This window comes from Nelumbo nucifera, chromosome 1 (genome assembly GCF_055504915.1).
Source record: "Nelumbo nucifera cultivar China Antique chromosome 1, China Antique-T2T, whole genome shotgun sequence".
NCBI lineage: Eukaryota > Viridiplantae > Streptophyta > Magnoliopsida > Proteales > Nelumbonaceae > Nelumbo > Nelumbo nucifera.
Window position 1 is genome coordinate 143,596,464 of NC_142649.1, and position 13,627 is coordinate 143,610,090.

At 39.3% G+C, this 13,627-nt stretch overlaps 1 protein-coding gene across 2 annotated transcripts; it reads left to right on the forward strand.

The window, feature by feature from the left end:
* The first annotated feature begins 316 nt into the window (after positions 1 to 316).
* Positions 317 to 7,849, forward strand: LOC104610873 (homeobox-leucine zipper protein HDG2-like). 2 transcript variants are annotated; one of them, XR_737517.2, is made up of 14 exons: positions 317 to 536; positions 705 to 1,259; positions 1,956 to 2,167; positions 2,263 to 2,380; positions 2,611 to 2,799; positions 2,910 to 3,365; positions 3,474 to 3,575; positions 3,696 to 3,896; positions 4,024 to 4,198; positions 4,355 to 4,626; positions 4,960 to 5,055; positions 5,175 to 5,547; positions 5,663 to 5,735; positions 7,419 to 7,555. XR_737517.2 is itself a non-coding variant. In XM_010277694.2 (13 exons), exons 2-12 carry the CDS (start codon positions 1,155 to 1,157, stop codon positions 5,523 to 5,525), a joined length of 2,277 nt encoding a protein of 758 aa, XP_010275996.1. In that variant the 5' UTR covers positions 317 to 536; positions 705 to 1,154; the 3' UTR covers positions 5,526 to 5,547; positions 7,419 to 7,849. The 2 variants fall into 2 exon arrangements, 1 of the variants encoding a protein (XP_010275996.1); XM_010277694.2 differs by lacking the exon at positions 5,663 to 5,735 and having other exon boundaries at positions 7,419 to 7,849.
* Positions 7,850 to 13,627: the final 5,778 nt, after the last annotated feature.

The window sequence follows — 13,627 nt, forward strand, 5'->3', positions numbered from 1 at the left end:
TCCCCCATAAAAAAATGGAGATCACTGAAGTAAATATAAAACTGTGCGAGGTTCAAAAAGCTCAGAGCTTAAGAAGATGAAAAGAGAATAATTATAAAGATTAAAATTTGAAGCAGTGAAGACTGGTCGAAAACAATGGTGTTTGGTAGCCGTCATTCGTTTTACCATGCCCTTCGAAAAATATTTATCAGATGCTCTCTCTCTCTCTCTCTCTCTCGCAATTACACCTCTTCCTCCATAAATGCTATTGCACCCTCTCAATACTCTCTGCAATTACTCCTCACTGCCACATCTCCATCTGTTCCCCTTTCTCCTTCTCTTCCCTCCCCAAATCACTTTCTCTTTCTCATCTCCTTTCTCTCCGTCCTTTATGCCTCAAGTCTCAGTCAAAAACATCCTGAAAACCACTCGCCGATACCCAAATAGTGGTTTTCCGGCTATCCAACAGTCTGTTAAACAGATCTAATCCACATATCATATGGGCTGAGTAAGAGCTTCAAAAGGGTTATTTTGTTCAGTCGAAGATCCCTTCACGAGTAAGTATAATCCAGGGAAAATTGCTCCACTTTTAGCAGTTGTTCGGAGGAGTGTTTTTTATTTCTTTAATTCACCATTATCCTTCTGTATGCGTCAATATGACTTTTTATTTCATTTCTCAGTTATTTTTTATTCCGTTTTATTACATTTGTCCCCTCTCTTCGCAGATCATCGAACGAGATGGAGAAAGAGTGAAGTCGGTTACTCCGAGATCTTTTTGTTTTGTTTTATAGTCTGGTAATATTGGTTCTCAAGGTCCATGTTTCGTAAAACCGACTTCTCACTGTTTTTTCTCTTCTTGTCATTTGGCACGTAATCACAGATAGGCTGGAGCAACCCTTTTTTCTGAAAACCAAAACCGTAGCCATTTCTGCACGTTTATTATCTGTAATGATCTGATTAGCCTGCTCAGACTACAGCAATGAATCACAAAAACACTACCTCACAAAATCTGTATAAGACACCAAACGGGGAGTTAGAGAAGTGAAGGAGATTAAGTGTGAAAGATAGATAAGGGTGTCGGAGATGAACATGGAAAGTGTGTGAGACTGTGAATTGTTGTTATTGTTGTAGAGCGGGGGGGTTCCATATCAAAGGGTTTTTCTTGGGGGTGAAGTATGCCTGCCGGAATCATGATTCCACCAGGACATGTACCGCCGATGATGGGAAGGAATGGAAAAATCACTGGCTTTGGGTCATCTTCGGGTCTTACGCTCGGTCAGGTCAGCTCTATCTCCTCTTTCTATCTCACCCTTAAATTCTTGCCTTCTTTCCATTTTTACCTGTGTTTATTAGGCTTCGTTGGTCTCTTCCCTCTTTCTGTTTTCATTTTCTTTTCTTTTTTTTTCCTTTTTTTCATTTTCATGGGCTGTTAGATTGATTTAGCGACTGCTGAGCTTATTTCGTCTTCTGACTTCTTTAGTTCCTTTTTCTTCTCCCTAGTATATATTTCTTCTTCTTTTTCTTCTACTGCTTAAACATTGTTAATAGACTTATTAGTATGACGGTAAACAACAAAGGTGTTAACTGGTTTCTATCCAAATCGTTCTCGATTTCCGAGAAACGCGTAAGGTCTTCTTTTTCAGAGGGGCAGAGAGTGTGAGAGTTTTGCCCTATAAATTTTGCCTGCAGATTCCATCTTCATGCATCTCAACATGAGTTTTCCTTGAGATGGGGGAGAGAGATCGATAGATCTTTTGTGCTACAAAGTTTTGCTACTGCAATTGTACTTTCTACTACAAAATGGGTTTTTATTCTTTTTTGTTTCATTTATCCTAATATTTTCTCAAAATTTATTTTTTAAATCATTTAAAACATCGGCTTCTTTCTTTTGACTGTTGAGTGGTTAGCTTGCTTCACTTCAATAGTTTGAAAGAAAAATAGCTTCGGAATCTTAAGGATCTGGAGATATGTTACAGCCAAACATGTTGGATGGACAGCAACACCAGCTCGAGATGTCTCAGAACACCCCTGAAAGCGAGATGGCTAAGATAAGAGATGATGAGTTCGAGAGCAAATCCGGCAGCGAAAACATTGAAGGTGCCTCCGGTGATGATCAAGATCCCAACCAGCGCCCCAGAAAGAAGCGTTATCATCGCCACACTCAGCTCCAAATCCAGGAAATGGAAGCGTAAGCTCTTGAAAATCTCTAAAGAAAAAGGAAAAGAAAAAGAAAAATGTCATTTAGATTTTCGATCTCTAAGCCTTTTTCCCTGCTCTTATCAGTTTCTTCAAGGAGTGCCCTCATCCGGATGACAAACAAAGGAAGGAGCTTAGCCGTGAATTAGGGTTAGAGCCTTTACAAGTCAAATTTTGGTTCCAAAACAAGCGCACCCAAATGAAGGTAAAACCCTTCATTTTGCATGGACTACATTACAGGCTCCGTCTAAGTTTTCTATGTAAAAATAGTATCTGCATTTTCTATATTATGGCCTTTTCTGCCTTCTTGTTCTCACGTTTACTATACCTAGACTAACTATATTGGTGGGAATTGAAGATTGGCATGATTTTGTTAATACTGCTTAGATTCAGTTTTCTGATCACTTTCTGCTACCAATCTCTCTCCTCGTACAGACCCAGCATGAGCGCCAAGAGAACGCACAGCTGAGAGCCGATAACGAGAAACTACGGACAGAGAACTTAAGGTACAAAGAAGCCCTCAGTAATGCATCATGCCCTAACTGTGGAGGTCCCACTGCCATCGGCGAGATGTCATTTGACGAGCATCAGTTGAGGCTCGAAAATGCTCGGCTAAGAGAGGAGGTACCAGCGATGGATCGAGCTTACCTGTTTGCTGCTTTATTATAAGAAGCTGGGCTGGGAAGTTGTCACACTGAACTAATAAGTTATCAACTTTTCTCTTTGGTTTACAGATCGATAGGATATCGGGAATTGCTGCAAAGTATGTAGGCAAACCTTTGGTCTCTTACCCTCTTATGTCTCCTTCCATTCCTCCTCGTTCCCTTGACTTGGGTGTTGGGAATTTTGGGGCTCAGCCCGGCCTCGGTGTTGGAGGTGGAGGGGAAATGTACGGGGCAGCTGGTGATCTCCTTAGGTCAGTCTCCGGGCATAGCGAGGCTGATAAGCCAATGATTATCGAGCTTGCTGTTGCAGCAATGGAGGAGCTCATCCGGATGGCTCAACTAGGCGAACCCTTGTGGGTGCCTTCCCTCGACAATGCAACCGAGATTCTATCCGAGGATGAATACATCCGGGTATTTCCTAGGGGAATTGGGCCAAAACCTGCGGCGTTCAATACTGAAGCTTCCCGAGAAACTGCTGTTGTTATCATGAACCATATTAACCTTGTTGAAATCCTTATGGATGTGGTACGTGCATTTTCTTTCACCGAAAAGAGTAGACAAGGTCATACCTTTATATGTTTACAGAACTGAATATCCCGAGAACCCAAGTTAATTTTCCCTTTTGGCTATCAGAATCAGTGGTCGAGTGTCTTCTCTAGCATCGTTTCAAGAGCAATGACGCTAGAAGTCCTATCAACTGGAGTAGCAGGAAACTACAATGGAGCCTTGCAAGTGGTAGTTAACTTATACAGTGCTCTTGATCTCGTTTTCTTTCAACTACTCATGAGGAGAGGTTTCTGATTTCATGCTGGTGAAATGAAACGTATTAACTAGAACTTTTCAACGATTTCGCAGATGACAGCAGAATTCCAAGTCCCTTCACCACTGGTGCCAACTCGAGAGAGTTACTTCGTCAGGTATTGTAAACAGCATGCCGAAGGGACATGGGCGGTGGTTGATGTTTCGTTGGATCATTTACGCCCTGGTCCTGTGTTGAGATGTCGAAGAAGACCGTCAGGCTGCTTAATCCAAGAGATGCCAAATGGATACTCGAAAGTGAGCAAATAAATATTCACAAACGAGAGTTAAATTAATTTCCATTTAATTAACACCGCAATCTCTCTCTATCTCTCTCTCTTGTAGCTATAATAACTAGTTAATTTGGTGGTTGTATATTCGAAAGGTAACATGGGTGGAACATGTAGAGGTGGATGATAGAGCTGTTCATAGCATATACAGAGGGCTGGTTAGCTGTTGTCTTGCATTTGGTGCGAAGCGTTGGGTTGCCACCTTGGATCGACAGTGCGAACGCCTTGCAAGTGTAATGGCTAGTAACATACCGGCTGGAGATATTGGTGGTAATATTAATAATACTGTATCCGCTCAAATTAATTATATGAAAATTAAGAGAATAACGACTGTATATTCATTCTCTCTTCCATAATTAACCAACCATATTCATTTCTGAGAAATCCTCACTATACATGTATTGAACTTGGCACTACTATGCACAGTCATAACAAGTCCAGATGGGAGAAAGAGCATGTTAAAGCTGGCTGAGAGGATGGTAGTAAGCTTCTGTGCTGGTGTGAGTGCTTCTACCGCTCACACATGGACTACATTATCCGGAAGTGGTGCCGAAGATGTAAGAGTCATGACTAGAAAGAGCATCGACGATCCAGGCAGACCTCCTGGTATTGTGCTAAGTGCTGCCACTTCCTTCTGGCTACCAGTCCCACCAAAGAAAGTTTTTGACTTCCTACGCGATGAGAACTCCCGAAGTGAGGTACCTATATATATATATATTAATGTTTTGAATCATATATCCTTTTACACTTTTATCATCATCAGACACAAATAAATTAGATTTGAAATTTCTTCTTTTTTCTTTTTAGTGGTCACTATAAATTATAATGCTGGAATCCATGTTAACGAAGAAAATCATGAAGAATAAATTAAAAAACAGAGGCTTAATCATCTTTTATTAGATTCATAGGAATAATAGTCATACTAATTAAATTAGGCATGTAATGTAATCCTCGTATTCTAGTTATAACAATTGCTTCTCTCCTTTCCATCACCCTAATCAAAATGTTCCTATCATATCGTGCAATTACAGTGGGATATCCTTTCAAATGGTGGTGTTGTTCAAGAAATGGCACACATTGCTAATGGCCGTGATCCAGGCAACTGTGTCTCCCTACTGCGAGTTAATGTAAGTCACACAGTTGCAGAGATGGGTGTTTACATTATCGGCCCGTATATCATGCATCTATATATGATCAATCTCAAACATCAAACTGATGATCACAATGAATTGAATTATCATTGTAGAGTGCAAATTCAAGCCAGAGCAACATGCTGATATTACAAGAGAGTTGCACCGACTCAACAGGCTCCTTGGTAATTTATGCTCCTGTGGATGTTGTCGCAATGAATGTGGTTCTCAATGGCGGAGACCCAGACTACGTTGCCCTCCTGCCCTCCGGGTTTGCTATATTACCTGATGGGGCACCAGTTCAGAGTGGAGTACATTGTGGATCTCTACTGACTGTTGCATTTCAGATATTGGTCGATTCAGTTCCTACCGCAAAACTTTCTCTCGGATCTGTGGCTACTGTCAACAGCCTCATTGCTTGCACTGTTGAAAGAATCAAGGCTGCGGTTTCATGTGAAAGTACATGAATCCAAAAAACAGAGGCCATGGGTGAGTGATATACAGCTCTATTTGATATTCATTAATTTTGTCCCTCTATGTTTTCTTACTCTCTTCATTAATTAATGCTTTTTTAACTCCTCTATTTGATATTCTTATTGATAAGACTTGAGGGCTTTTCGGCCTTTATGGGACATGGGAGTTAGGGCTGCAAACCAACTGGATCAAATCAGATATAGGTATATCTAAATTTGATTCGGTTCAAATCAGAATTTATTATATCCGTCCAATTTATGTCAGCTTCAAACCAAATTGGAATTGTAATTAATATTTGAGGGTAAATCCAAGATGCCGATAAGGTATGGTAAGAGCTTTGATCACTCAAACCCTCTCTCCCCATGGTGAATTTTGATGAATATATACCTCCTCATTAATTGCATGGTTACCATTTTTATGATACCTGTTAATTGGATATAAGTTTTCCGGTATCATGTCTTTCCCTAATAATCATAATCGAGCCTTTATTTTTTTGTCTTGTTTTTCAAAAGGCTTCCTTTATTTGAAAAATTAAAGAGATACATATGTGTTTAATCGGAAGCAAGGGGAACCCTTGAAAACACAAATGTGTGAATGCCCATTAGGTTGTTGATGCTACTCAATTCGAGGTGGTGCACGAATCGAGGTTATAGTCATATAATTTTTGTCAACAGAGCGGAGCCAAGATTGAAGGATGAAGCCACGCTCCAAGATCTGTAATCAAGAAAGATGTCAGAGGCCTGAGGAGTTATTCCTAGACAGGCACTCCGACACTCAAGTTAGTGGAATATAGTGGGTGGTTGGGCCGAACAGTTAAAGAACAGTGCTGGTCCGAGTAAAGTAATAGTATGGGTGCTAGAAATTGGAATCCCTTATCTTGAACGGGAGATACTTTTCTATAGCCGAAGGTCTGTGTCCTGATCGGATTAGGCTTTTGGGGTTTTCAGGATGAGGTTAACCATCAAGGTCTTCGGAATGAGCCCTAATCCCCAACGGAATTGTCCCCATCCACTCCTGTTCTTGGTCATGCTGATCCACATGACTTGAAATTGATGTGGCTGGGAGGATAAGGTGGGGACCACTACAATAGCACAGTGCGGTCGTGGCCATGGAGTTAGTGTATGCCGCAAAGATGGTAGAGCGGCATCGACATGGCCGTGATGACTGGGCGGCCATGTGGTACCCAGAGCCAACTCAACCATGACCCGAAGAACTGCAAATGGTATCGAATTGTCCAAATTTGAATTTGACTTAGACCTCATTTGGGTGATTTGAATTTACTCACTTATACATAATTGGATCAAATACAGATCCAACCCTATCCAATCCAATATAATCTGATTTGATTTGAAGAAAATGCTCATATTTATATATATATATAATATAATCTGATTTGATTTGATTCAAGTAGAAAATGCTAATATATATATATTAAATTATATTGTGACTATCAATAAAGTTAGATGAATGTTGTGTTTTTGTCAAATTGTCGTAGGTTCAAGTTTCATACTAGTAATTTTCAATCCATATTATTCATGAAATACAATAACAATGTCATTTTGTGTTCATTTATTGAAAATCTCAAATATTTTTAGTATCATTTCTAGTTTATTTATAGTGTTCAAGGAAATGATATAGGAAAAACTTATAAATAATTAACTGGTATCATACAAGTGGTATACATTAAAAAGGGGGGGGGGGGATTTTTTTATTGGTCAAATCTCTTCCGGTCTCATACTTTTAACAGATAACAGATTTACCAAAAAAAGCAAGCAGTGAGAATCTTTTCTATTAATGCATTAAATGCATTATTACTATCTATTAAATTGTGTGAATATGTCTGCTAAGTCATTTTCATTTTTCCATGTTTATGTATGTTGTTGCAGATAAATTAAAGAAGGAAGAACAAAACAGAAGGAAAAAGGGGGAGGGGTATGGATTTTGGGTGACGGGTTGGAGTCAAGAGCGAACCTTACCTGACCCGTGGTGGCGTTATTGACTTCGCCAAACGGCAAGGAGATACACCACCAACCACCTCGCAAGGGAAATGGTTCGGGTATTGACTTCTTCAAACGGCAAGGAGATACAAGGATCGATTGACGATATACGGGGATATATAAATATAGTTTCATCTTCTATTGTAGAGTTAGGGTTTTGAATCTGATCTGTTACTTAATTCATCTGTGTCCTCTTCTATCCTTCGTTTCTTTTGTCTTCTTCCCCTGTTTGAGTGTGGTTTTGAATTGTTGGGGGTAGGATTTACACCACTAACAGACATTGGTTTCTGTGTTACTTAATATAGTTCTCATTAATTACACATGGCTTTGGAATGAAATTCAAAACGTCGAATTCTCTTGTCGTCCCAAGATAACAGTGTAACGACACAGTTCAGTTTGGTTTGTTGTTCCGGCCCACTCATTCCTCAGTTGGATGGATTCCATTGCCAAATATTTTTCCAGTTTGTCCGACCGATCTGAAACTAAAAGTCTTAACTATAAGGTGCTCATCTCAACAGTAAGGAAAAAGACAGCAAAGAAACTGCGACCATTATTAATACTTCACTTTGGTCTGATGGCCGATATGCCTGATAACTGTAAATGAAGAAGCTGATAACATGGTACTGTAATTCAAGTCTTTTGTCTTGGCTGACAGTGATGTGACGATCCACCATCTTCGAAGAACAGCTGTTGCTTATGCAACATATATATATGTATAGTACTAGAACTATGACAGTATCTTGTTCAAGTTTCAGAGTGTAGTATCACAGCGCCATTAAATTGTTCCTTTAATATAGGAAGATCCAATAAAATTTTTGTCATAATGAAGAAAAACCGTACGTGTGAATGTGAGCAAGTGGGTTGCCAGGACTATGCTGCGCGCGCTATTCTCACTGGTCTCTTATGGCAAGATAGAAGAATCATAGAATGATTGATTAATTGCGATACATGTGCCATTTGACAAATGCATGAAACATGCTTCCCTTGATGAACAAAGCCATGTTTAGGTTTGAGATTAACATATTGATTTCAGAAACTCAGGGCCAGGATTATGATTATTAGGCTAAAAGACACCCTGAGTTTTTCAATTAGACTGGAGTATACATACCTTGTGAGCTGATGCCATTGGACTTAAACATACCCTCCCATCACATGTGAACTCATTTAAATAAATTATTTAAAATCCTATTATTTTGTCCTTCTATGTCCTTTTAAAGATATGAGAGCTTTGGTCATCTACTCAGCATGGAGAGAAGGGATTTTTATCTCCTTCTCCCATTATCCCTGCCCAAGATGCTTTGTGGAGAACTCCAAGAAGAAAGCCATAAATGCTTCTTCACCCATTCTCCTAAAAGAGCGAGGAAAAAGGAAATTTGGTTACATGATTTCTTCTATTTCAATAGGATATCCGGATGCAAAAGAGTAAACTCGTAGTCCATGAATTGTGTCAAAAACTCCTATCCAAGAACTTGTTGCCACCTAGGCATGATGATTATCATACTTTGTTGAGATTCTTGAAAGAAAGGGAGTCTAACATTGACAAAACAATATATAAATGTGGGAAGAAATGCTTCGTCGGAGAAGAGAATATGGAATAAATATATTTTGGAGGAACCTAAATTTGAAGAGCTTGAGGAATTGATAAAGAATGGAGATTGATAAACATGGTTTTTTTTTTTTTTTTTTTTTGAAAATTTGAAAGAAAATAAAGATAAAAGAGTCGCAAAATATATTTAAGTCCATTGAATTCAGAGGGGCTCCCCAGAGGCGCACCCCACTAGCAACCCACAACACATCGCCTCTATGCATTGGGATCATCTTCCGAACTTGTCATGGCAAGATCTTCCCGTTGCACAGAAAGGATGTACTGTAAGGTGAGCCCTGTAGGGAGCCCATCCAAACTCTATAAACTCAGGATATGTTTAAGCCTTTTACCCTTTATTATTATTATTATTATTATTATGGGTGGTTTGCTAGACATTCCTTGTAATTTGTGTATTACTAAAATGCCCCTTATAATTTTCAACCACTTTACTTGATTAACCTTGTTTGTATTTTCATTTGGAATGGTCACATGGCCTCTTAAAAGGAGTGGACGTGATATGAGAACTGATATCGGAATTTATATTCCAAAAATACACCTAATATATTTGTTCTCATTTCAACCTTTTAGAAAGAAAACCCTTGCACGTAATATGAGAAGATCTGAGATTCTGAAGTGCACGTAATATGAGAACTGTTTGGAATTTATTCTTCTAATAACGACGAAATCAAAACGTTCCTCGATGATGGGTGCAACATCAAAAGAGTGTGGAAGTAATACGTTCATTAGTTGATTTTTGTGTTTGATTTCTTCCAAAACACACTAAAGTTGTCTTTTCATCCCCAAGTGGAAGAGGATAACATAATAGATCAAATTTGCACAGAAAACTGACCTGGAAATTTTCTTTAGAACGTGAGGTTGTTCTTCATGGTCTTTTGTTTGAGACCTTCCATATTCAGGATCTCAATTTCTTCATCCAAGTTATTAAGGGCTTAAGGCTCCATTTAGAAGAGTACAATTGGAAAAACCTTTGTATTTTTGAACATCGTATTTACATTGATTATATATTTGTATTCGCAATCTTCCCAAGGCTCTGTTTGTTTGCAATACAAATACTGAACCGGGGCATTTATGTACCTCGGTTCAGATTTATGGGCGTTTCTTTGCCATACACAAATGCGTCGATTCACAAAACAAAAATGGATTCTCTAACAGCTTTATGCCGAAGTAAGCAGGCTTATTCATTGTCTTGATCGAGTAAGAGGAGAGACACCGCTCTTGGGGGTTCCGCCAATGGTAACTTCTCATCTTCATCTCCGACCACTGCGTGGTCATTGCCATCCATGACTGAATCGATTTTTTCGAATCATTTGCTTTTGTAGATCTCCTCTGCTGATGTGGTGATACTCTTTTGCTTTTGCAGTGATACGAAAGCACGGAAGATGAGTGGAGAAAATAATAATTCACTCTATCAATTCAATGGGTTACAACCTATATATAATGGAGCTAATAAGGTCGGCGATAAGAAGCCAACCCTTATAGGGAACTATACAAAGAGGAAAGTAAAGATTAGGAGATAGAGTACTAATTGTGGTAAAATCCGAATTGTGCTAACATCCCCCCTCAAACTCAAGATGGCAATGTATCAGTCATCTGGAGTTTGCCAAATAGAGCACGAAAGCGAAGAGGAGAGTGAGCTTTTGTAAAGATATCTACAGGCTGATCCTGGGAAGAGACAGGAATAAGATGAACAATACCCTCAAGCACATGATGACGAATAAAGTGACAATCAGTCTCAATATGCTTGGTGCGCTCATGAAAGACATCATTGTGAGCAATCTGTACGGCGCTACGATTGTCATAGAAAAGAGGAGTAGCAGATGAATGAGTAATTCCCATGTCATGGAGTAACCATCGTAACCATAACATCTCAGAGGTAGTGTCAGCAAGAGCTCGATATTCAGCTTCAGTACTGGAACGAGAGACAATCATTTGCTTCTTACTACGCCAGGATATAAGAGAATCTCCAAGAAAGAAGCAATAACCAGTAGTGGAGCGTCTATCAGTAGGATCACCGGCCCAATCAGCATCAGAATATGCGATCAAATGAAGAGAGGAAGAATTGGAATAGTGAAGTCCGTGAAACAAAGTGCCCTTGACACAATGGATGATACAAAGCATAGCAGCATAATGAGTAGTGCGAGGAGCAGACATGAACTGACTCATAATATGGACAGCATACGCAATATCAGGACGAGTAATAGTAAGATACACAAGACTGCCAACTAGTTGTCGATATAAGGTGCAGTCACTAAGAGGAGTACCATCAGTGGCTGAAAAATGGGCATTAGGCCCAATCGGAGTGTTAACAGTCTTAGTATCAGTGAGTCCTGCACGAGAAACAAGATCAGTGGCATACTTGGCCTGAGATAGATAATATCCAGATTGGTCGGAGGAAACCTCAATGCCTAAAAAATAATTCAGTCGACCAAGATCTTTCATGTCAAACTATTTGCTAAGAAAAGACTTAAGAGTTGAAATGCCCTGCAAATCATCACCAGTGATGATCATGTCATCCACATAAAGGAGAAGAAGTACACAAACCTGAGAGGTCTTACGAATGAACAAGGCATGATCATAAGTACTAGATTGAAAACCAAACTGACAAACAATAGAGCTGAACTTGGAGAACCATGTTCAAGGCGCCTTCTTAAGACCATATGGAGCCTTACGGAGACGACAAACCTGATTAGGGAGATGATCATAACCAGGAGGGGGCTGCATATAAATCTCTTTAGAAAGATCACCATTGAGAAAAAACATTCTTAACATCCATCTGAAATAGCTACCAATGCTTAGCAGCAGCAATCGCAATAAGACTGCAAATAGAAGTGAGACGAATTACTGGGGAAAACGTCTCCTCATAATCAATGCCATACTCTTGTGTGAATCCTTTGGCTACCAATCTAGCGTTATACCTTTTAATTGAATCATCTGCCCGAGTCTTAATTTTGTAGACCCATTTACAACCAATCACAGATTTATCTGGAAGCAGGTAAACTAAATCCCAAGTATGAGTGCTTGTAAGAGCTTGAATTTCTTCTACCATTGCTTTTTGCCATAGAGGGTTAGTACTAGCCTCGTGATAGGTACAAGGCTCGTATAAAGATACAATGGTAGAATAACAGTGAAAATCACGAAGGAGAATGGAAGGTTTAGTGACCCTACCAGAACGACGTAGTGAAGTATCAGAATGATCAGGGTCTAATTTCATCAGGAGGAATCAAGGGCTCAGAAGAAGGCAGAGCCGGAGGATCCATAGCCAAGGTAGATGCATCAGGAGCGGTTGTAAGTTGTGCAGTACTAGGAGAGCTATCAGAGGAATGAGTAGTAGGACCTACAGGTAAATCATCAGGAAAAAGCGAAATAGTAGGATTAGTAAAAAATTATGGAGATGTTGTGGTAACTCGAAATGAGGAGAGACTCGAGAACATTTTGTGTTCCCAAAAGGTAACATGACGAGATATGCAAAGTCGTTGGGAAAGAGGATTCCAACACCGATATCCTTTATGTTCAATACCATACCCAAGAAAACAACATAAACGTGCTTTTGGTTCCAATTTGGTATGTTCATGAGGTTGTAATAGAACAAAACAAACACAACCAAAAACACGAAGAGACTGGTAATCAGGGCAATGGCCATACAATCGTTCATAAGGAGAAATGTTACCAATAACAGGAGAAGGAATGCGATTGATGGTGTAAACAACAGTGAGAGCTGCTTCCCCACAAAAACGTTTAGGACAAGATGAGGAGATTAAAAGAGCTTGAACAGTATCAAGAATATGCCTATGTTTTCGTTTTGCACGCCCATTTTGTTGAGGGGTACCAAGACAAGATCTATGAATAATAGTTCCATTTTGTGAAAGAAATTGAGTAAAGATAGAATCTCTATATTCCATGGCATTATCAGTGTGAAAAATTTTGATGGTTGAGGAAAACTGCATTTTGATCATGGTGGCAAATTGAATATAAAATGCAGGTAATTCAGATTTATTACGCAGAAGATAAATCCATGTATATCGAGATAAATCATCAACGAATATCACAAAATAACACGAACCACCCATGGTATTATGAGGTGAAGGGCCCCAAATATCAGAGTGAATAAGATCAAAAGGTGTAGAAGAAACAGAATCACTTGTATGAAAAAGCAAAGCATGATGTTTTGAAAGATGACACAAAACACAATCAAAGTGTGTTGTTTTAACAGGACCTAAACATCCATTAGAAATTAAAGATCCTAATCTAGAGGTAGAGATGTGATCAAGGCGATAATGCCAGACACTAGAGGTGATAGCAACAACAAGGGATGGTAATTGAAGAGATGATAGCTCAAACAGTCTCCCAACCTTACGACCTATCCCAATGATCTTCCCTATTCGTGGATCCTGCACAGTATAACCACAACTTGAAAAATGTATTTCAAAACCAAGTTCACATAATTGTCCAACAGATATAAGATTTAGAGACAATTTAGGTACCAAAAAAGTAT